The following is a 22,446-nucleotide window of genomic DNA, read 5'->3' as shown; positions in this document are numbered from 1 at the left end:
GAAGCTACAAGTAAATAAAGAACCCATAGGTTGAGCGGTTATAGAGATTCTTCAGGGATATTAAAGGATAAGACAAATTACATCCAAAAATATTATTAATGAACAAAATTACCTCTTATGTAGATTAAAATTATTAGTTTATAAGTTTGGACACTTCTATTTTGAACTGACCAATCGAGCTTTTTAAAAGCATCAAAGGTTTAGTTTGGAGAGCTTGATTATTCAACTTTAGGTACCGTAATAGTTGACATTCCAATGTCCTTTTTCTCAATTCAATTACCAGATATCTAAAGGGACAAGACAATGGCCGATAAATTGACGTACATTCACAATGATTATACACAAAATTATTCCGTCTGTAGATTACAATTAGTGGTTGAACGTTTGGACACTCAACTTAATGAGCTAAACAATAAAAAATTCAATAAAAGTCCCCAAAGCTGTTGAACCAACGAATAAGAAAAATGTCCCCTCCCACCCTGCATTTAAGGAGCCAGCTTATTCATTTAGCTGATATTAAGTCAATAAAGGAATGTCCTTCCACCTGATTAATAGTTCTTACGAGGCTGCCAAGCCCTGATTAAAGTATTCATAAATATTTAGAGTAAATGCCGAGCCTACAAATATTAAGAATGGACAGCTAACAGGATTTACAGATGAAATCTTGGCAAATATGTTCGCCGTTTCAAAACAGCTTTGTGGGTCTAAATTTGAACTCAAGGTAACATACACTGCTTAACTTTATTTCAGTAGCATGTCTACTCATGCGAGTAGTAGATTTATGATACTTTCTTTCATTTAATTTCAACTATTTTTATTTTATCTAATTCTTTGTAGTTAAAGTTTTTTACACAGAGGTGCATATTCTGCACAAGATTCATTTTCCCCCTTCAGCAGGAAATCCCATGCTGAATATACACCTCTGATGCTACCAGGGTTTCGGATCCGGATCCGGATCCGCAAGGATCCGCATATTTTGAGTCCAAGGATCCGGATCCGGATCCGCAAAAAAAATGCGGATCCGGATCCGGATCCTTAGACTCCAAAAAATGCGGAAAAAATGGAAAAATCTACCTAAATTTATATAAAATCTCAGACATTCTCTTGATGAGAGCCAATCTTTAAGGTTTAGGTTCAGACTTGAAAATTAAAAGTATTTTTGACTTCGAATTGAAGAATAAATTTTTTTGAAAAATTTGGTGATTTTATTTTTATTGTCAAAGATCCGGATCCAGTAGGATCCGGATCCGGATCCGCACTGACCAAATTTTGAGGATCCGGATCCGGATCCGCATAAAATCAATGCGGATCCGAAACCCTGGATGCTACGCTCACTCTTTGGGGAAGGGGGTGATTGTCGAAACACCACTTTAAATAGTTATAAAAAGTTAAGACGGAAGACATTCTTTTACTTTTATATAAGGATACATTAATTTCCATTTTCCTCTTTTCAATTCTGTTGGATTAAAATATTAAGGTAAAAATTATTTTACAGGTATTTTTTTGTAGGTTAATGATGTGAGATTTGTTGGGCACCCAATATCTCTGGAACCAGCTAAGGACGAGGATGGTCACTGGACCTCAAATATCACCATGTTTCAAATTGTTTTTGCTCTCAAGGTAATTTTTTAACAAGCTTGTTTAATTATTTTTTTTTTAAAGAATACGCAACTTATCTTTTAAGAAATGATATTTTTCTATATAAGGGGGTAGGGGGGTTGGATGGCTTTTTTTCCAATGGCAATTTTTCCTGGTAGTGTGGAGGTACCATCCCCCAAAATAGTTTAGGATCTTTTTTTGGATCTATTTGATGCTTTACTATGAAGGAGAACCATGTCGGTTCTTCGGTTACAGAGATCCTATATATCACACATACAGATAGACATCCTGTTATTTTTATACAAAGATGAAGATTTTGCCATCCCTGAGAGTCCTGTACACTTCGAGTTACGATTATTTATCTACCCCCCTCGTTTTCTGAATTAGAATTTACTCCTTTCTTTTTCAAAGCAAAGCTCTCTATAATTAGGGTCGGTCCGTCCGTCGTCCGTGTTAGTTAGCTTATTTCGTTTTTTAACATTTTTGAATTGTCATACTCATGATGATTTCTATGACAATTTAGAAAGCGTCGCAACTCCATAATCGTTGCCAAAAAGTCCATTTAAAACATGCTGATTTTTTACTATTGATAACAAATTTTTGTATGTTTTAATTATCCTATTCATTTGATTTTTTATTACTGATTTCTAGGACAACAAATTACAATATTATGAGCGAAGTATCTATGTAATCAAGTTCAAAAAAATGTCAGTTTGTCCTTACATTGCATTTACTTACATTTTTGTTTAGACTTAGGTACCTACGCATTCATATTCTGCTTACTCATTTCTGACACTCTTTAATTGTCAATATTCGTTTATCCTACCGTTTCAGGGCTTCACTTTTATGTATGTTGTCATCCTTGTTTACTATAATTTCAGGCCATGGCCAAATACTCCGTAGTGCAGAGTTACCACGAGTTGAGCCAAAGAATTGGCCTGGCCATCAGACATGAAGAAAAAAGAGTTGGATATCTCAGCAGACAAACTAAATATCTTATTTCTGCCATGGACGAGGTAAGTTACAAAATAAAAAGCAAACATTTTCTATAATTTGCAGGGGACTTAAATGGATATGGTATATTACCCCTTCTCTACTTAAAAATTATTGGATGAAAATTTAGACACTAATAGTTCCAACCAATAAATCCATATTAAATACCTAAAAGTTTTCACATTTTTTTTATAAAAAATCCAACAAATGAGATATTTTGCTTATAAAACTTTGAGCACCAGCTCTATTTTTAGTTATATTCATGTTTTTATTTTCACTAGTAAAAGTAAAGATGGCTTAGGAGAATACTACATATTTTATTAAGTAACGAAGCTACTCTATACTTCACTCTGTCTTTTAGTCAGTCTGTCATACAGCCTCCGCAGCACTATGAAATATGATTTTCTCGACTGCTATTGAAGAGAGACAGCTGAAAGTTTTAGTGATGATTCCTAGTAAGTATGAGCGTTTTGTTTATACATTGTTTTGTACGTGTGTCTGTCAGTCATACTTCAAAAGACACAACCTTATTTTTTTAAAGTTCTCGTGACTTTCTTTGAATTTTTATACATATAATACTCTCTTTGTCTGTTTGTCCATTTCATTATTTTTTTGGTGCTTCGCTACTCATGGATGCTGTCATCCGTTATTATGTTTACTCTTCTAGTACATTACATTATATACTGAAATTCCATTGGCTTTGACAATTTGATACATTAGCTCAATACACCATGCACTGCGATGTAGAGTCCATTACACTTTTTTTCTCATTTTTTGCAACACTTAGAATCTTTGTTGTTCTACAAGTGTTCCTCTCCCTCACTTATGAACTTTCAAAAATTAAAAGGACTTTATATGATCATTAGTGCATTTCGTTAAACAAATGTACACTCTTTTATTTCCCAAAATGAGTATAAACATATAAAGGCATATTTATACTTCATAGACCTCGGAATTGGATGAAAATTAAGGTATTGTCCTGAATCCCAAATTCTGGTTGTACCCAATCCTATACAAGTTATTGTTTAGTTTGGAGTGCTTGCAACAATTTCAATAAAGTGCATTGAGTCACGGTTGTCAACACAAATTTGATAAGTGCATCAAGTCATGGTTGTCAACACAATTTAATAAAGTGCATCAAGTCATGATTGTCAACACAAATTTAACACCCCCCCCCCCCCTCCCCCCCCCTAGAGAACTTTGATTCTGGCAGCAAACAACATTTTTTTTTACAATTTGGTTAGGTTATAGGCTAGGGGGCCGAGCGCCCGCGGCTAGGCAGGCAGTAATGCCATAAAGTGCATAATTCATGGTTGTCAACACAAATTTAATAAAGTGCATTAAGTCATGGTTGTCAACTCAAATTTTTTAAAGTGCATCAAGTCATGTTCGTCAATTTAATTAAGTGCATCACGTCAGGGGCGTCCAAGCTTTTTATTTTGGGGGGGGTAAAAACTTTTTAGGGGGGGGGTAATTCGTGTTTGGGGGGTGAAATGGCGCGCGAAGCGCGCCGCAAATTTTTTTTACCCCCCTCAAAATTTTTACCCCGGGGGTAAAATTTGCTTGGGGGGGGGTAATTACCACCCCTGAAATCTGTTGGCAGGGGTAAATTTAGTTAACCCCCTCCAAAATTTACCCCCGGGGTAAAATTTTTGGGGGGGGTAATTTAAATTTTATTAAATATATAGTATTAAAAATGCGCAAAAATTTTTTTATTAGAGATTTTTTATTTTGGGGGGGTATTTACCCCGGTTGTTGACAAAGGAGTGCCAAACTAAACCACGCGGTGGGGGCGTGATTTAAATGTGTAGTATACTCCTTTTGTTAAACTTAATTTAGGGTTTCTTATATAATTGCAACGTAGTTATAAGACTTTGGGTAGCAATAAAATGAGACGTTGGGTACACCTCTAACTGAAACGATTTTTGATTAGTCAACGGATCTAAATTTGTCTCGGACAGGATATAATTAAAAGCCTAAATCGGACAAGGAATAGCCGAAAACGATATTTTTATACTTAAAATTTAAAATATAGAGCTATCGACAGACGCACTTGGATATATTATTTTCATAATGAATGATATGTATTTCCGATTTTAACGTCAGCTCATGTTTAAATTTGGTGATCTATATTATTGAGTAGCGTTGTTAAGATTGGATGGAAGAATTTTGTAATGAAAGCAAAAGTGGGGAAGGAGGATAAGGGATGGGGTAAACAAGTTATCAAAAAACCAAAATTTCTTGCCAGTGGAACAAATTCCACCATTTACCCCCCCAAAATTGTTTGGGGGGGGTAAATACCCCCTCCTAAATGGTTGGGGGTGCCGTAGGCACCCCCAGGGCAGGGGTAAATTTTGAATGGGGGGGGGGTAATCGCCTCATTACCCCCCCCCCCTTGGACGCCTATGCATCACGTCATGGTTGTCAACATACATTTAATAAAGTACATCAAGTCATGGTTTTCAACACAAATTTAATAAAGTGAATCAAGTCATAGTTGTCAACACAAAATTTAATAAAGTGCATCAAGTCATGGTTTTCAAATCATATTCAATAAAGTGCATCAAGTCAAGGTTGTCAACAAAAATTCAATAGTCACAAAGGACTTTTTATGTTACTATGAAAGTTATTTTTGTCAATATTCACTAAGGTCAAGCGGGGCATTAACCGGTAAGGGGCATTACCGGTAATTTTTTACCCACCTTCAGAAAATGACATTTATCTCCATGTTCTAATCGACTGACAGAAAAAAACATAAAACCAAATTTGTTCCTTATTAAATTGCCTACAAAAAAGTATAAAATGAAATTTTTGTGAGGTGAATTTTAAGGGTACTTTTTGGGTCTCAAAGTTGGACGAAAATTTTTTTTTTCCAAAATTTTTTTCACCTAGGTGTATAAAGATCGACCTAAACAAAAATTGGTAAGACCTAGAACTGATCCGTAAAAACCTTTTGAACTAAGAATTGCCCGCTCTTTCCAAATCCGTTGAGAGCTTAAATGTAGAGTTGATATTTTTTTCAAAAATGACCAAAGTTCGAGCGGGGTATTTTTCGGTAACGTCGAAAAAAACTTCAAATTCAATTTTTAAGATCAATTTTCAGGTTTTCTTTGGTAAAATCTAAAATTCAATATGGGCTTTTTAAGAATTAGGCCAAAAAGTGAATAGAACAGGTTTTTTTATATAAACAAATTTAAATTTTATTTTTTAAGAAAATTTTTGTGGAAAAAAAATCGAAATTTCTCGTCTTTTAAAAAAAAATAATTTTTGACATAGAAGGAATAGTCCGATCTTTATAAAAATTTTTGTGGATAATCCCTATAACCTATACTAATTATGATTATTTATGTTTGACTGGCCGTTTGGCCGTTTTTCATCGATTTTTTTTAGGTTAAAAAGACGTTACCCACAATGCCCCACCGTGGGGCATTTATCGGTAATTTCTTTGAGTCCAATTATGACAAACTTCTAAAAGTCCTAGGATAACGTCCTATTAGGACCTGATAGTCCTTTCCGTAAGCTTTCTAATGGTCTTGGTCCCATTTAAAAATATTAATATTTACCCCATTTTTTTTTCAAAAAACCAAAAAAATTACCGGTAATGCCCCGCTTCACCCTAGGTATTTGAACCATTTTTTACTTTTGGTAATTATTTTTTAGAGGTTAGGTAAATTTTGAAGATAATATTTTTGAACGATAAAGATACAATTTCTAAACCACTTTAAAAAGTCTTTGTTTTTTTATTTGGTTTCAATTTAAGTTTAGAGAAAGTTGAGCAGAGATTAAGTGCAATATCTCAGGGTTGGAGGGTTCGCCTAGCAGGGATCTAAAGGGATAAGACAATGACCGATATATTGCTGTACATCCCCAATTATGATTCGAAAAATTCTGTAGATTAAAATAAATAAATCAATCAAAATTCACTAAAGTTTTCAAAGTTGTTAAACTAACGAATCAGAAAACGTTATTAAAAAAAAACTTTGGGCACTAGTGTAATAAACGGCCCATTGTCCCCTCTCTCTCTGTTAGCCTAGCCTAATGAGGATGGGATACACCACGAGATCTTATTTTGGTGTATCTCTGAAACAAATCTTGCTTAAATATGTTTATAACTATTATATTGTCAAACGTCCTTTACAAATCCAACCCTTTGATTGCACCACTTTTGTCTTTAAGACCTAACTCATTGTTTATGGTAATGAGTTGCGCGCACATGACATAGTAGCAATAAGAACTATTTATAACGCCTTTAGTTATGACCCAGTTTTAGACCGAGATTCAAACCTACCACATTCTTCCAGACAAAAAGCTAATGTGCTACATGTTACGCCAGTGCCACAGTTGTTGGTTAATGGTATGGATGTATTGATCTTCAACCCATCACCCCTCATTTTTATACTGTTATCCAAATTAGAATGTAACAATTGTGAGCAGAATATTTTTTTCTGTAGTTTTTCCTATCCTTATATTCATGGCAAAATATAAACTTTATATTTGGGTCTTAACAATTTTGCTCTTTCTTATTGTGTTCAAATTAGAGCAAATAACTTACAAATATAACATTTTTGAAAGCAAAGTTTTACTTTAAAGGATAGCTCTAGTCTTTAATTTAGGTATAATAGAATTGCCCTATTGATTTCAAATTTAGCATTTCACTTGACACTTGTAAGATTTTACACTTGCAATTTTTTTTAATATTGACATGTTTGAAATATTACGCATCGTATTATAACAGCTTTCCGCGGATTTAAGAATAAAAAAATATTTTGATATTGATTTAATGATTTTTATTTTAATATTCGAAGAAAAAAGTTCGTAATACGCTGCTATATATGGTTTTTAAGAATGGCTTATAACCGGTTCTAAACCAGTGTATATTAATCGGTTTCCAAGCCATACTTGAATTTTTTCAGGTAACAACCTTGCCAGAAGACCAGCAGGAACATCCATTTAGTTTGTCCATGGAGAGATCTAGCCTGGCTAAAGATATTAAGACTATCTACCATAGCTTATGCTCTACTGGGGAAATTAGGTGAGATAATGTAAAACTATTTAAATGCAGGGATCTAAAGGGATAGGACAATGGCCGATAAATTGATGTGCATATTTAGTCAAGAATTTATTTAGAAAAGCACCCAAAAATACGATTAGAAATAAACTTTTACATGAAAAAAAAACACATTTTGGCTATAGTCCCTTTCGTGGCAACGCCTCTTAAGGGGCGTTTCGTAGCATTTTCATAGTAGCTTTGGTAGGTTATTTTATTTTTTTTTATTTTTTTTCCTAAACTAATTGTTTTTTTCCCATAACTAAATTGTTTATTATTTAGGTTGTATCTGAATAAATGGATAGAAATCTCATTCTGTCTTCCTCAAAAAGTTTATCAGGTATTAAAATAAAAGGAAGATTAGTATCAAAATCCCGCGATTGTAGCACGTCATTGGGGAGGTGATGGGTTCGAATCTCGGCCAAAACATCGTCATAATAAAATACGTTAAAAGTTGTGCCTTAATATGCTATAACAGATGCACGAGATTAATTTTAATAATAGTGGGGGTTGACTTGGCTTGAAAAAGGCGCAACTCAATAACCTGCCAGTTTAGGACTTTTAGATAAAGGACGTTCAATGAAATGGTTGGTTTACTGCGGTAGGTGGGATGTTCGTTTTATAAAGGCCTTGCCCTACGTTGTTATCAACAATCTCCAGAGGTATTAAAGTATAAGGACAAGTTTTTTTTTCAAAGGTGGTCGCCTTAAGTGATCTTTCCTGTATTATTTCCAAGCTATCAAAGACAGAAATTCACACACAAGAATTATTTATCTTCCATTGTCTTATCCTTGAAGATGTTGTTATTTCAGCTTAGTCAGCCAACAAGCTTTGTAGAACCAGAAACAATATTTGAATGTTTAGAAGAACTAAGGTAAAACAATTATTACATAAACGTAACAGGATGTGTGTTTGTCTGTGCCAGCTAAAGGATCTCGCTATCGCTTAATCGATATGATTCTTCTTTAAAGTGAAGCTTCGCAGAGGTCTTGGGAAGGTTTATAACTATTATGGGAAGAGTGTACCATTACACTCTTAAGAAAAATCGCCCATAGCAAAAATGCCCCTCCTTTTTTAAAAAAATCTTCATAAGTTTTGTTAATTTTTTTAGGCCATATCATACATTGCTATTTCTTGTGGATAGAAATTATTTGCTGGAAAGCTTATCTACTGATGCTAGTCCTGCTTTAAGAAGGTAATACACTTTCTAGTATGACTTTGAAACCGATTATTATCCACTGAATTAGAACCGGTTCTCACCCACGCTGAAAAATCCTGTATCGTATTGTATAATATCCAGTTTTCTACGAATATAAAACTGGTTTTAATATTATGATTGTACATTTTATATCCGCGGAAAGCTATTTATACAATATATGCGAGAAATAACTATTCCAGTCCGGTTAATATCCAGTGGATTAGAACCGGCTCTTGGATAAAACAGTATTTATTTTTCTGAATCAACATCGGAACACCTTATATTAGACTTATGAAAAAGATACACCATGTTTAAATAATCTATTTTGATCACTCTATGGTATATTTTAGATTGGTAAGACAATCTTCACCCTTGAAATCCTTCCGAACCTTATCTATTGATACGGATCTTTCTTTAATGCAAGTTTTCCATTTGACAGGTTAGTACATTTATTCCCGGATTTTGGTAATTTTCTTCAAAGTGTCTTGTCGTAAAACCAAAAGACCCCTAATTTACTAATAATTTGAAATTAAGGGGAGGGGAGTTAATTTCTTTATGCATAACCCTGTGGGGATGAAACCCTCAGTGCCTCTTCAAAAAAAAAACAAGGATGACAACATCCATAAAAGCGAAGCACTGAAACGGTAGGACAAACGGACATTAACACTTGTATAGTGTCTGAACTGAATAATCAGAATATAAAAGTATCGAAAGAGTCGAATCAAAATTGTAAGTAAATTTGTTGAAAAACTGCTTGATACAGGATAATGTTTAGGACATACTTACATTTTTAGGACTTGATTATAGAGTTGCTTTGCTTAAACTATTGTTCTTTGTTGTCCCAGGAATCAATATACCAAAAATCAGATCAAACGGATAATTAGATCACATAAAAATTTATTGTTAAAAAAGTAGAAAAATCAACATGTTTAAAATGGACATACGGACATTCTGGTAATGATTATAGAGTTGCTACGCTTTCTAAATCGTACCTAACTACTACAGGAATCATCATGCAAAGTTTGAAATCGAAATTAACGAATAAAAGCTATCTATCACGGAAAAAAATCACGAAAAAAAATTAAATAAGGTAGCGAGTTCTGTGACCTACTACCTAGGCACTTTAAGATGAACGTTTATTAGAAGTAAAGTTTTTCTACAATAAGAACGCGTACTAACATGTTTAACTCTTCCCTAAGAAAAACAATTCCAACTTTAAACATACATTGTAATTTGTAAAATGCTAGAATTTTTCTATAGATTTTAAATTGTGTTATGACGATTAGGCATGATATTAGTAATGTAACAATATCAGAAAGTCTCTTTTTAAACCCCTATTTATTAAACAACACTTCTAAGTAGTAAGTACAAACAAATAATTAGGGACAAACTTTACCGATAATGTGAATCATAGGACAAATTTTGAGTAGTTACAATAAAAATAAATAAGAATATAAAAAGAATAAAAAAATCACGAAACCATTTTCAAAATACATATAATATACATATGTATTTATTGCATGATCGACAAACTAACGTACCAATTTTAAACTAGATGTTCTTTGGAAATAAGTATCTTTAAAAAGTCAAGAAAATTACATATCTTCGATCCATTGCCTGACGGACAGACAAAGTGAATTATACAGTATCTTCGTTACTACAAAGAGGATTTTTTTTTCACGTAATTCCGTAAAGCTGAGTTTTAGGTTGTATTCAAATACTCTTATTAAGTCAAACTGTACTTAATTCTGGACCATCCTATTATATAAAGTAGTAAGCTTTTTTTGTCTGTAGCGAAGGATCTCGCTAACCGCTGAACCGATCGGGTTCTCCTTAACAGGTTAGCTTCTCATAGGTCCCGGGAAGGTTTATTTCTATTTTGGGGGAGGGTACCACCACCCTCCGAAGAGAAATCGTCCCTAGAAAAAAAACTCCCCTCCCCAATTATTTTTACTTTTTTGTTTTAAATCTAAGTCTAAAATCTAAGTCTTGGGATTTAACCCTCCTCAAGTGCCCCCTAGAGGCCTCTAGGGGCGTAGCCGCTAGTTTCATATATTTGGTTACATTTAGGAACACTTTGACTTTATAAGTGTATTTGACTACAACCCAACACCCAAGTTTACGGAATTACGCAAAAGAATGACCCTCTTTGTTCTTGTTCAGGGCATTTATTATATTGGGGTAAAGCAATAGCAATCTACCCTATTTGTGAGAGTAATGTTTATGTGCTGGCCCAAACTATTCAGACTCCTGTACCAACCTTGCTACAACAATCGTAAGTGTATTTATTTGTAGTGCTGATACTCTTAAGCTACAGTTTGTGCGTCCATCTTCTGTCTTTCCAAGTGTCACAAAGAGGTTGTTACTATGAAATTAATACTTGTCGACGATTTCCCTCGAAGTGCTCTCGTTGAGCATAAATAACTCCCACCCCCTACAATTAGAAATAAAGGGGGGGGGGGGCGGATGTGCCACTTTTTGAAACCAAAAGTAAAACGCGCATGATCTCAGCCCATAAAAGAGTTACAGCTCTAAAATTTGGCACAGCAGTTTCTTTTGTGGAGAACAATATGGAACTGTGAAGAAACGGCGGCGGAACTGCCGCTCCCGCCGAAAACCGCCGATTTCCCGCCGATTTTTTTTTTGCCTTTTCTCGCCATAATAGACAATTTTCAATCATCTGAGATAAACTTTTTTTTCATACAAATTTTCCTTATATTTTCACTTGACACTTAAAAGACTTTACACTTATTTTAAAATATTGACATGTTTGAAATATTACTAGTGTCACGTGAAAATATATGGGAATTTTTTTATGAAAAAAATAGTTTATCTCAGATGATTCAAAATTGTCTATTATGGCGAGAAAAGGCAAAAAAAAATCGGCGGGAAAACGGCGGTTTTCGGCGGGAGCGGCGGTTCCGCCGCCGTTTCTTCACAGTTCCATATTGTTCTCCACAAAAGCAATTGCTGTGCCAAATTTTAGAGCTGTAACTCTTTTATGGGCTGAGATCATGCGTGTTTTACTTTTGGTTTCAAAAAGTGGCACATCCGCCCCCCCCCCCCTTTTAATTAAGGGTTAGGTAGTATTTCATTTGTTTGTTATATCAGTTGGCGGCGGCTTTTTTCTCACCAAAAGAATTAAATCTTGTTTTTCTCCACAACTATGGCTCTTATCTAAAAATAAACGACGAAAACGGGCTTTAAGCCAAATGTAATAAGAGATGAAATAATGTTTTTTTTCAATTATGTTTATCCTTGTAGAAAATCAACTGGAATTGTGTTTGTACCGAAGGATATCACCACCTTAGAAAAAAATTACCCTTTCCCAAATTTTTTATATTTGTCTTAAAAAGTAAAATTTTAAGTAAGGGGGGGAGGGGGTCGACTTCCAACTCAAACAACCCCCCCACCTTAAGTGACCCTATAGGCCTCTAGGGGCGTAACCGCTAGTTATATGCATATATAATAAGAAATGATATTATAATTTTAAGATTTTCTGAATGCTTTAATGGAGATTCTCTACTGGAACATCTATCATCATTCTCATTACCATCAACTGCGCAGGTCAAACATAAATAAAATCAATATAAAGTAACAGTATATTTTACTGTTTGTCTGTTTTCACCGAAGGATCTCGCTAACCGCTGAACCGATATGGTTCTCCTTTACAGTGTAGTTTTTTATAGGTCCTAGGAAGGTTTATAACTTTTTTGGAAAGGGTACCACCCTCCCCCTCCCAAAAAATTATTTTTATCACCATGAATTTAAAAACAATTTACCCGCTAGGTGCCGCCCCCGCTTAGTCTTCACCACACCAAGAGAACAGAAATAATAACTTGGTTGCTAAGACATGGTCTCATCTTCCAGCTACATACTTATTGTACTTTAGGTAATACTTTTATATAAAATTTCTGTGTGTCTGTAATAAATGATCTCACAAACCGTTCGATTGATAGGGTCCTCCTTTGCAGCGATTCTCTTTTACAGGGAAGGTTTATAACTTTTTTAGGGTTGGGTAGGGTACCTCCACCTTTCCAAGAGAAATAGCCTCCATCAAACACCAAACCTAAAGGGTCGACTTTCTACCCTACCCGTCCTGTAAATACCCCTAGGCTAGAAATCAACCTTATTCGACATTCACTCAAAGCCCCAAAAATAATGGACTTAAAAGTGTATTAAACTGTATATAAGACATTTGCGAATATATTGGTACCATTAATTTGCCTCTGAGATAAAAAAAAGTATGTTTTTTTGATATTTTTCTCTTGCAACAAATCAAATTTCAAATTTGAGTCACCAAAAATGCTAAACTAATTTATGCTCTAGAAGAATCAATTTTTGGAGTTAGAAAGTGCTTAATACCTCATTTTAATCGCCTGGCATTGCTTTATAATATACAGGTAATGACTTGGTTGTTTATAGAACAGCTGACTAAAAAATCGAGGTTTTGTGATAAACCCACTTTTGTTGTTGCTCCATAAATGATATTTTTTTTCCCAATTTTTTTGGCTGTAAAGAAGCTTTATATATTCATATAACATCCACCTAAATTTGACTTTTGGTATTTTATTTATAACATCACCAGAGGGAATTGAATTTTGGAAAAAAAATATCAATTTATATTTTACACTGCTATGCATTGTTCTTGTTCTTGTTTCTAAAAAAAATTTATATTATAAAAAAGAGAATTATTTAACGCTTCTATAGTTATGTTTTTCATTTTTCTAGGCTTAATATAACTATAATTACACCATTTTAAAGTTAGACATCATAACATATTAACACAATTATTGAATCGGTCTGTATTATTAAGCTGGCAACTCTTAAAACAGCTGCATTTCATTATCCTATTATATAAAGTAGTAATCTTTGTTGTCTTTAGATTACAGTACCTATTGAGTTTATTTATTTTAATATAACTAATAATAAACTAATAATAATAAATATAATCGGTCTGTATTATTAAGCTGGCAACCCTTAAAACAGCTGCATTTCATTATCCTATTATATATAGTAAGGGGGGGGGAAGTTCTGACACATTTGCATAAACGGTGAGTATAGGCTTTATCTTTGGACTGAGAGTATAGGTTATTAGGGATAAAATCATTCTTATAAGATGAATTTCCCCCAGATTTAAGATTTTTTGGATAGGCCTCCAGGTTCCGGAGCTCCAGGCCTCCAGGTGGTCTCTGTACAGGTAAAATTGAAAAAAAAAAAAAATTTTTAAAGTTACAGGTCAACTTATAAAACAAAATATGCATCTTTTTTAATATTATTCACATATTTGAAGAAAAAATATGCATATTTTGTTTTATAAGTTGATTTTTAACTTAAAAAATTTTTTTTTTTTATTTTTACCTGTACAGAGACCACCTGGAGGCCTGGAGCTCCGGAACCTGGAGGCCTATCCAAAAAATCTTAAATCTGGGGGAAATTCATCATATAAGAATGATTTTATCCCTAATAACCTATCCGCTCAGTCCAAAGATAAAGCCTATACTCACCGTTTACGCAAATGTGTCAGAACTTCCCCCCCCCTTATTATATGTATAAACACACTTAATTTTTTAACTTTTTATTGATGGAATACATATGTTTCTCTATAAAAATAGATCATCAGTTCCAATTAAGATGTATAAAATAAGAGTTAAAAAAAAATATATATATGTCAATGCAATTTGAATCCTTTTAAAAGACTAAATAAGAAAGAAGTGTTAGAAAATTGTGCCACCTGCGGGGTTTTTACTGCTTATATCCTCTTGGGGTTAGGGGGGAATTAGCATCTTTATATAAAAAGGGGGAGGTGTTTAAAGAGAATTTTTAAAGAGAAAAAAATAGGTCATATTTTATCATTTGCAGTTTTACAAATTAATACATGTTATATAAAGCTTTTTTGTCTGTAGCTTAAGATTTCGGTAAAGTATAAGGCTATTTTACTAATTTCCTTACTCCTTTAATTACAGAGCTCCTAGATGTTTGGAGCGCAGCTGCTAGTAAACAAACAAAGTAAAACGATTCCTGAATAATTGATTTACAATTTTAAAAAGCAAAACATTTTTACAATTAGGATGTGTATATCCACACCATGCACAGTGCCTTCTAAGGTGCTTTGACTTTAGTGTCAGAACCTAAATTGGGACATAGTGCATTTCATTACCCTAGGTTAGGTAACTTTATTTCACTTTTCAATAAAATCTAAAATGCAGCGGTTTTTGAGAAAATTAAATTTGAAAATTTCAAGTTCAATTTTCACCCACTAGGAGTTACCGTATAATCATAACAAGAAAAGCAAAGATTATTTATTTTTAATTTTGAACAAGTTTGCTCTAATAAATTTCTTCATAAAACCACTCCTGAAGTGATGTAATTAATGGCTATTTTTATCAATTGCTTTGCTAAGGTCACAGAAATTCAGCCTTAAATAAATCATATATAGGGAGGTTTTATGACTGACTTTATAAAAGCAAAGTTGTTCAAAATATTAAATAAATAATCTTTGATTTTCTTGTCATGATTATGCGGTAACTCCTAGTGGGTGAAAATTTAACTAGAAATTTTTAAATCTAATTTTCTCAAAAACCGCTGCATTTTAGATTTTTTTGAAAAGTGAAATGAAGTTACCTAACCTAGGGTAATGAAATGCACTATGTCCCAATTTAGGTTCTGACACTTAAGTCAAAGCACCTTCGAAGGCACTGTGCATGGTTAGCTCTTATTGTTAATTCAGGCGTTTTAGAATTAATCTTAAATGTTGGAAGATGATTTTTGTAGCAGTAAGGTACTTAGCAACTTTATAATCATTACTTTATGTAAAGGGATGTCCCGGTGGGGGGGGGGGGGTTAGGGGGTTAAGGGTTATTAATTAATTTGGGGCAACCCCATAATTTTTAAATTTTTAATTTTTAATCTTCCCCTCTCCCCCCCCCCCCCAAAAAAAAATATAAAAAGCTTTGACGTCCTTGCCTTTTTTATATAAAGATTACCCCACAAAATAAACATGGGGATGCCCAAATTTCCCTCCCCCCTTCCCCCCCAAATCAAAAAGCTTGGACGTCCTTGATTATGTAAGCTCATTTAAAACATACTGAAATCAATTTGTGTACAACAATTATCCTATTTAGTTTTTTAGTAGTGAAGCTACTCTATAATTCAAAATATTTGTCCGTCCATTGTCTGTCCATTCATCTGTATGTCTGTCCATTGGTATGTCTATATGTCTGAGACAGAAAGGGGAAAACGAGATTTTCTCGGCTTCTATAAAAGATAGAAGGCTTAAATTTTCATGGATTGAATATTCTCTCTCTCTATCAATACTCCATATTTTCATCAAGTTTCATTAGGATTTGCCAAAAAACTGGGGTGGGCTATATCGATTCCTACAATTCAAGTTTTCATGATTTTCTCTACTCCTATTTAAGATAGATGGTTGAAATTCAGGGATTGAATACTTTGATATTTTTCATAATTTTATCAAGTTTTATTGAGATTTACTTATTGGGGTTCTACCTCAAACATAGGAGTCCCAAAAATCGGAGTGGACAAATGCAGGAGTCCCAAACATCGGAGTGGACAAACGTAAGAATGGGACAAACGTCAGAGTGGACAAACATCAAGGTGGACAAACGTCGGAGTGGAAAACATTGGAGTGGACATTGCTTAAATAAAACCTAGGAGTGTCTACTATTTTAATAATATTACAATTTTGAAATTTTTTATACCCCTGTCTACAAAATAATGACTATGGCTGCAGCGCTCAGCCCCCTAGCCTATATCCTAACCTAACCTAACTAAGAAAAGTAACGGGACGAAGGTAGGGGGGGCTGTGTTTGTAAACAAAAATTCAAAATTGAAAAAAAAGTTTGGGACTCCTGTGTTTGTCCACTCCGACGTTTGTCCCAAAAATCCTGCGTTTGTCCACTCCAACGTTTGTCCCACTCCTGCGTTTGTTCCACTCTGACGTTTGGGACTCATGCATTTGTCCCTTCAATGTTTTTCCACTCCTACATTTGGCATGGAACCGATTATTGGTTGGGGTGCTAGTTTGATTCCTAGATTTGTAAGTTTTAAGGATTTTCTTTACTCCTATTAAAAAAAATTTAAAAGGCTGGGTTTATACCCCCCATAATATATTAAGGGGGGTGATTACCCCCATCCCTAAAAAAATTACCCTTTTACAAGCACCTCCCCCTGGATACTCCTGCACTCCCCCTTGTAGTTACTAGGCCAACTTTATGGTCTCTGGTTTCAGGAAGCCCATTCAATTATGAGAAGTTCACATTATAAGAGCACTCTTAAAGCATCCTCTCTATTAGCATTACATGTGTAATGCATTATAGACAGACAGATAGATATTGTGAGGGATCCTACACTTTATAACACCTTGTTTTGCATGGTAAAAATTGTTCTAATAGTTCTTGATATTGATATTTTATTTAAAAATTACAATAACTTGAATATAATGATGTTTAAAAAATGCTGGAATTATAGTTATATTTAGACTAGAAAAATGATTAACATACCTATAGAAGCATTAAATAATTCTCTTTTTAATTATAAAAATATTTTTTAGAAACAAGAACAAGAACAATGCATAGCAGTGTAAAATATAGATTGATATTATTTTCAAAATTCCAAAACTATCCAGGGTCCTATAGGAAGCATCCATAAAACACAGAACTCAATAGGTACTGTAATCTAAAGACAACAAAGATTACTACTTTATATAATAGGATAATGAAATGCAGCTGTTTTAAGAGTTGCCAGCTTAATAATACAGACCGATTCAATAATTGTGTTAATATGTTATGATGTCTAACTTTAAAAAGGTGTAATTATAGTTATATTAAGCCTAGAAAAATGATAAACATGCCTATAGAAGCGTTAAATAATTCTCTTTTTTATAATATAAATTTTTTTTTAGAAACAAGAACAAGAACAATGCATAGCAGTGTAAAATATAAATTGATATTTTTTTTCCAAAATTCAATTCCCTCTGGTGATGTTATAAATAAAATACCAAAAGTCAAATTTAGGTGGATGTTATATGAATATATAAAGCTTCTTTACAGCCAAAAAATTGGGGAAAAAAATATCATTTATGGAGCAACAACAAAAGTGGGTTCATCACAAAACCTCGATTTTTTAGTCAGCTGTTCCATAAAAAACCAAGTCATTACCTGTATATTATAAAGCAATGCCAGGCGATTAAAATGAGGTATTAAGCACTTTCTAACTCCAAAAATTGATTCTTCTGGAGCAAAAATTAGTTTAGCATTTTTGGTGACTCAAATTTGAAATTTGATTTGTAGCAAGAGAAAAATATTAAAAAACATACTATTTTCTATCTAAGAGGCAAATTAATGGTATCAATATATTCGCAAATGTCTTATATACAGTTTAATACACTTTTAAGTCCATTATTTTTGGGGCTTTGAGTGAATGTCGAATAAGGTTGATTTCTAGCCCCTAAAGGCCAAAAGGTGCATACTCATAGCATAGATAAAAGGACAATTTTTTTTTAAATTGCACAAAAAGTACAAAGTATCATATCTACGTTAAGTAGATTTAGAATACTAAACTAGACACTTAGAGGAAAAACGCCGATGACTATATTTAGAATTTTAATAAACTAAATAATATTTAAAGCTTTGACCTCCGACATGGCGTGGAACTTCCGTCAGGAGGTGGAGAGGGAGGATAATCCAGAGATAGACTTCCATGTCAACCTGAACCTGGAACCTTTGAGACAGCAGGTTAGCAGCGCAGCTTCTCTATACCTTGATTATGATAATTTACCGTATTTTTTTTTAGTCAAAATCGGTCTGAAGTGACATTGATTAGTATAGTATCAGACTTAACAAGCGACTGTAGCGTATTCGCTCGTCGTTGGGGAGTCCAATTTACGACCAAACTGCGTCTCAACTTAAAGATGTGCCTACTGCAATGATAGATGTTCGATAATAGGATAGTAATAATAAGGGAAAGGCCTTGGCCTAAAACAGGCACAAGTTCTTTGTCTGAACTATTTTAGAACTTTTTCGTAATTCATTGTCTGAAGTAGCGTAAATGATATTCTGTAATTTTTAATGTGCTATTTCTCATTTTGATTTAGAACAGCAATTCACTGACAGGATCAATTGTGGAGACAAGCTTGGCAGGATCTGATGTTGGCAGCTACTTCAGCTTCTCTGGCAGCATGGCCAGTGATTCCAGGTATAGTTCTGGTGTTGGCAGCTACTTTAGTTTATCTGGTAGCATGGCCAGTAATTCCAGGTATAGTTCTTGTGTTGGCAGCTACTTCAGTTTCTCTGGTAGCATAGCCAGTAATTTCAGGTATAGTTCTTCTTGTGTTGGCAGCTACTTCAGTTTCTCTGGTAGCATGGCGAGTAATTCCAGGTATAGTTCTTGTGTTGGTAGCTACTTTAGTTTCTCTGGTAGCATGGCCAGTGATTCCAGGTATAGTTCTTGTGTTGGCAGCTACTTCAGCTTCAATGATTCCAGGTATAACATATGCTTTGAATCCCATTAATTTCTGCTGGATCAAAACCGGTTCTAAGCCATACTGAAATTTTAAATCCCATTATTACATAATAGTCTTTACCCTCTCTGTTCAGAACCGTAGCCAGTGAACTTCGCTCCAAGCTCGAGGACATATCAGAGCTTGACATAGAGAAGAGTGGCGAGGGAGCTGACAAGACCAACATCAAGAAAGAGAAAACTGAGGGAGAGAGGGAGAAGGAGAGAGTGGAGAGTGCCCTCGAGTTAGAGAAATTGAAGGAGAAAAGAAGGGAGGAGATACTAAAGTAAGTTTCCCATACATTGTAAAGTAGCAAGTTGTGTGTGTGTGTGAGTTCAGTAAGGTATAAAAATTAATTGGAAGGCTTCTTGAGAATGCCTCGTGGTGCACAGAACCAATCTGCTTATTTAGAAACAAATTGAAACTTAAAGAGAGTGGGGTAGTTTTTCGTTTGTTTATTGCTTCAGGGCAGATATTTCTGGGAAAAGGGAATGTAATCCTCTCAAACAATTCTAAGTGAAAATTTACCCTCAACTCCTTTCCCTTATTTCTCCCCCTTCTTACCCACTTCTCTTACAGTTACACCAAAAAAAAAACAGATTTACTCCAAGAAAATATTTAATTTTCGGCAATTTCAAATGGAATTAATTGGCTGAATAGCAGCAGCCCCTTGATCTAATCTATTCTGGTCGAGTCGAAAGCAATTTTTAAATTAATAGAATAACATCTTATTAATTTAGAAATCTTTTTAAAAAGTTAAGTCTAAACTTTCAAATGTTTTCAGAGAATTTACAGAAGAAGAGAAAGGAGTAATTCTCGGTGTGCCTGCTTCTAATAATCTTGATGATCTTGCCAGGTTTGATAACTTACAAATCTTAAAATTAATAGTTGAAAAGTTTTGACACTATTAGTTTTGATCCAACCAATCAAAATTTTTAAAAATTACTCAAAAGTTTGAGCTAACAAATCAGATAACGTGTTTATAAAATTTTTGAGTACCAGTGTAATTTACAGTCCAATGGTTTCTCTCTCCTTCATGTAATATAGGATGTATGTTTGCCTGTAATGCATAAATCCCTGACCATAATTTTATTTTCAGAGGAGCTTAAAATAGTCCAGTAGAGGTTTTAGTATTTATGGTACAGGGTAGTTTTGAGTTGGTCATCTTCTTTTATAACAATAGACGGACTGAAGTAGACGTACAAATAAACATTACAAATATATAGGAAATCTTTTATCCTATTATAAAAAGTACTACGGTATTTTGTCTCTGGTTTAAGATTTCACTAAACCGACTGGGTTCTTCATTTTACAATTACATAGATCTCTGGGTGGTTTTAGTATTTATATTTTTTTATTTTAGTAATGGTTTTAGGTTTTTTTCTGCTCTTTTCAAATAGAGAGCCCCTAGAGGCTAGGCGCGCAGCTGCTAGTTAAAGAAAAAGAGATGTAAACTTGTATTGCTTTCCCTAAAAGTACAAAGGGAGAACAGAACCCTACGCCCTTCGCTTTCACATCTTTAGATAATTAAAAATAAAAAGGGGGGGGGGGCGGTTTCTATGCTTAACTAGGTACTTTGGGGAAACTGGTAAACTTTTTGTAATTAAATTTTTAGGTTTATATCTCTGTGTCGATATTTCCGTGGATTTCATCATATGGAAGAAATCATGTATCTAGAAAATATGAGGAGGTAAGTATTCATTTTTCAAGTATGGCATCGAAACCGGTTAATGTCCGCTGGATTACAACCAGTTCTTATTCATACTGATAATTATGTATAGCATCGTAGTACAGACAATTTTGCACAAATATTAAAATAAAAATCATAAAATTAAAACCTTCTACCATGCGGGGCCGGGCCAAGAAAACTGGTTTTAATCTTATAATTTTTCATTTTGATATCCGCGGAAAGCTGACTACTACCTATACGATGCGATATATAACTATTAAAGTATTTGGAAGTCTTTATTGTCCGTATACTAAGATATGTAAAAAAAAACTTTAAGTAGAAATGGGATTATTATTGCCATATTTAAAATTAAGTTTTTCATTTGACTTCTATTTTACATTTCTGTACTTTTATATACATCTTCAATGATTATAGACAAATTTACTCTTTGTGTAGATTACATTAACCAACCAAACAAGATTTCATAAAAGTTCACAATGGAGGAGAGGGTATTTAAAAAAAAGCTTTGGGTACCAGTTTAATTTACATATAAACACTGAATTAATTTCAGGGCAACATTATTGAATCTTGTGGATAAATTTTCCCAGCTCTTGATTAAAACTGAACATGAAGACCCGGTTGTAGTCAAATTTTTTAGGTAAATATTTTTAATATTTTTTCTCGTATTTATTCGAATCCGGTGGATAGGAACCGGTTCTCATCCATACGAAAAAACTATGTCTAGCATCGTATTATATCCAGCTTTCTACGAATATAAGAATGTACAATCAAAAGATTAAAACTAGTTTTTTTAGCCCCGAGGTGCCGGAAAGCCGTTTATAATACGATGCGAGAAATAACTATTCTCGTATTCATTCGAATCCGGTGGATAGGAACCGGTTCTCATCCATACGAAAAAACTATGTCTAGCATCGTTTTATATCCAGCTTTCTACGAAACAGGACCAGTACTGAAAAGTAGAATCCGATCGGTTCAGTGGTTACCGAGATCTTAAGCTTCAGACGGACGGACAGACATCAAGCTACTTTGTATTATAGAAAGAAACTTGGTATATTCAGTTAAAAATACTCAGGTTCACTACTAGAAGGAGCTAAACATGACTTGCTCTTGTTCATGAATTGTATAGGTTCCTTTTGGAAAACAAAAATTTGCCAACGGTTGTAGGTATTTGACATGGACGTACCAACCATTTTGAAATATTTCAAATATAACATGTTTAATATAATCAATATTAATTTTAGGAGATCACGAGAAATAGACAGCTAAAATATCTTAAGTTCTGTCTCAACTTTTTTTTGTTATTGGATCTGATCTTGTGATATTTGGTTGATTTGAAACATATGAATTTACATACATTTATTGATTATTATATATTTTTGAATAATAAAATATTGTGATTA

At 33.8% G+C, this 22,446-nt stretch overlaps 1 protein-coding gene across 2 annotated transcripts in view; it reads left to right on the top strand.

Moving 5' to 3' along the window:
* Nprl3 (GATOR complex protein Nprl3) overlaps nt 1-22,446 on the top strand; it is a 23,911-nt gene extending 1,465 nt beyond the window's left edge. Inside the window, exons 3-20 of one of the 2 annotated variants that reach the window (XM_080160511.1) lie at nt 604-721; nt 1,510-1,620; nt 2,481-2,615; nt 7,506-7,624; nt 7,922-7,979; nt 8,452-8,513; nt 8,751-8,834; nt 9,188-9,276; nt 11,001-11,112; nt 12,332-12,404; nt 12,627-12,729; nt 18,486-18,592; nt 18,952-19,052; nt 19,454-19,642; nt 20,141-20,212; nt 20,972-21,046; nt 21,597-21,683; nt 22,288-22,446. In XM_080160511.1, the coding sequence (XP_080016637.1) occupies nt 604-721; nt 1,510-1,620; nt 2,481-2,615; nt 7,506-7,624; nt 7,922-7,979; nt 8,452-8,513; nt 8,751-8,834; nt 9,188-9,276; nt 11,001-11,112; nt 12,332-12,404; nt 12,627-12,729; nt 18,486-18,592; nt 18,952-19,052; nt 19,454-19,642; nt 20,141-20,212; nt 20,972-21,046; nt 21,597-21,683; nt 22,288-22,312 (1,720 nt within the window). In that variant the 3' untranslated portion in view covers nt 22,313-22,446. Of the gene's footprint in view, nt 1-603; nt 722-1,509; nt 1,621-2,480; nt 2,616-7,505; nt 7,625-7,921; nt 7,980-8,451; nt 8,514-8,750; nt 8,835-9,187; nt 9,277-11,000; nt 11,113-12,331; nt 12,405-12,626; nt 12,730-18,485; nt 18,593-18,951; nt 19,053-19,453; nt 19,643-20,140; nt 20,213-20,971; nt 21,047-21,596; nt 21,684-22,281 lie in introns of both variants that reach the window. The other variant, XM_080160510.1, reaches the window with a different exon arrangement.

The sequence above is a fragment of the Acartia tonsa genome, chromosome 5, assembly GCF_053477335.1.
Source record: "Acartia tonsa isolate MP-2025a chromosome 5, ASM5347733v1, whole genome shotgun sequence".
Lineage (NCBI taxonomy): Eukaryota > Metazoa > Arthropoda > Copepoda > Calanoida > Acartiidae > Acartia > Acartia tonsa.
The sequence above is the reverse complement of the archived record's forward strand: the minus strand, read 5'-3'. Positions and strand labels throughout refer to the sequence as shown.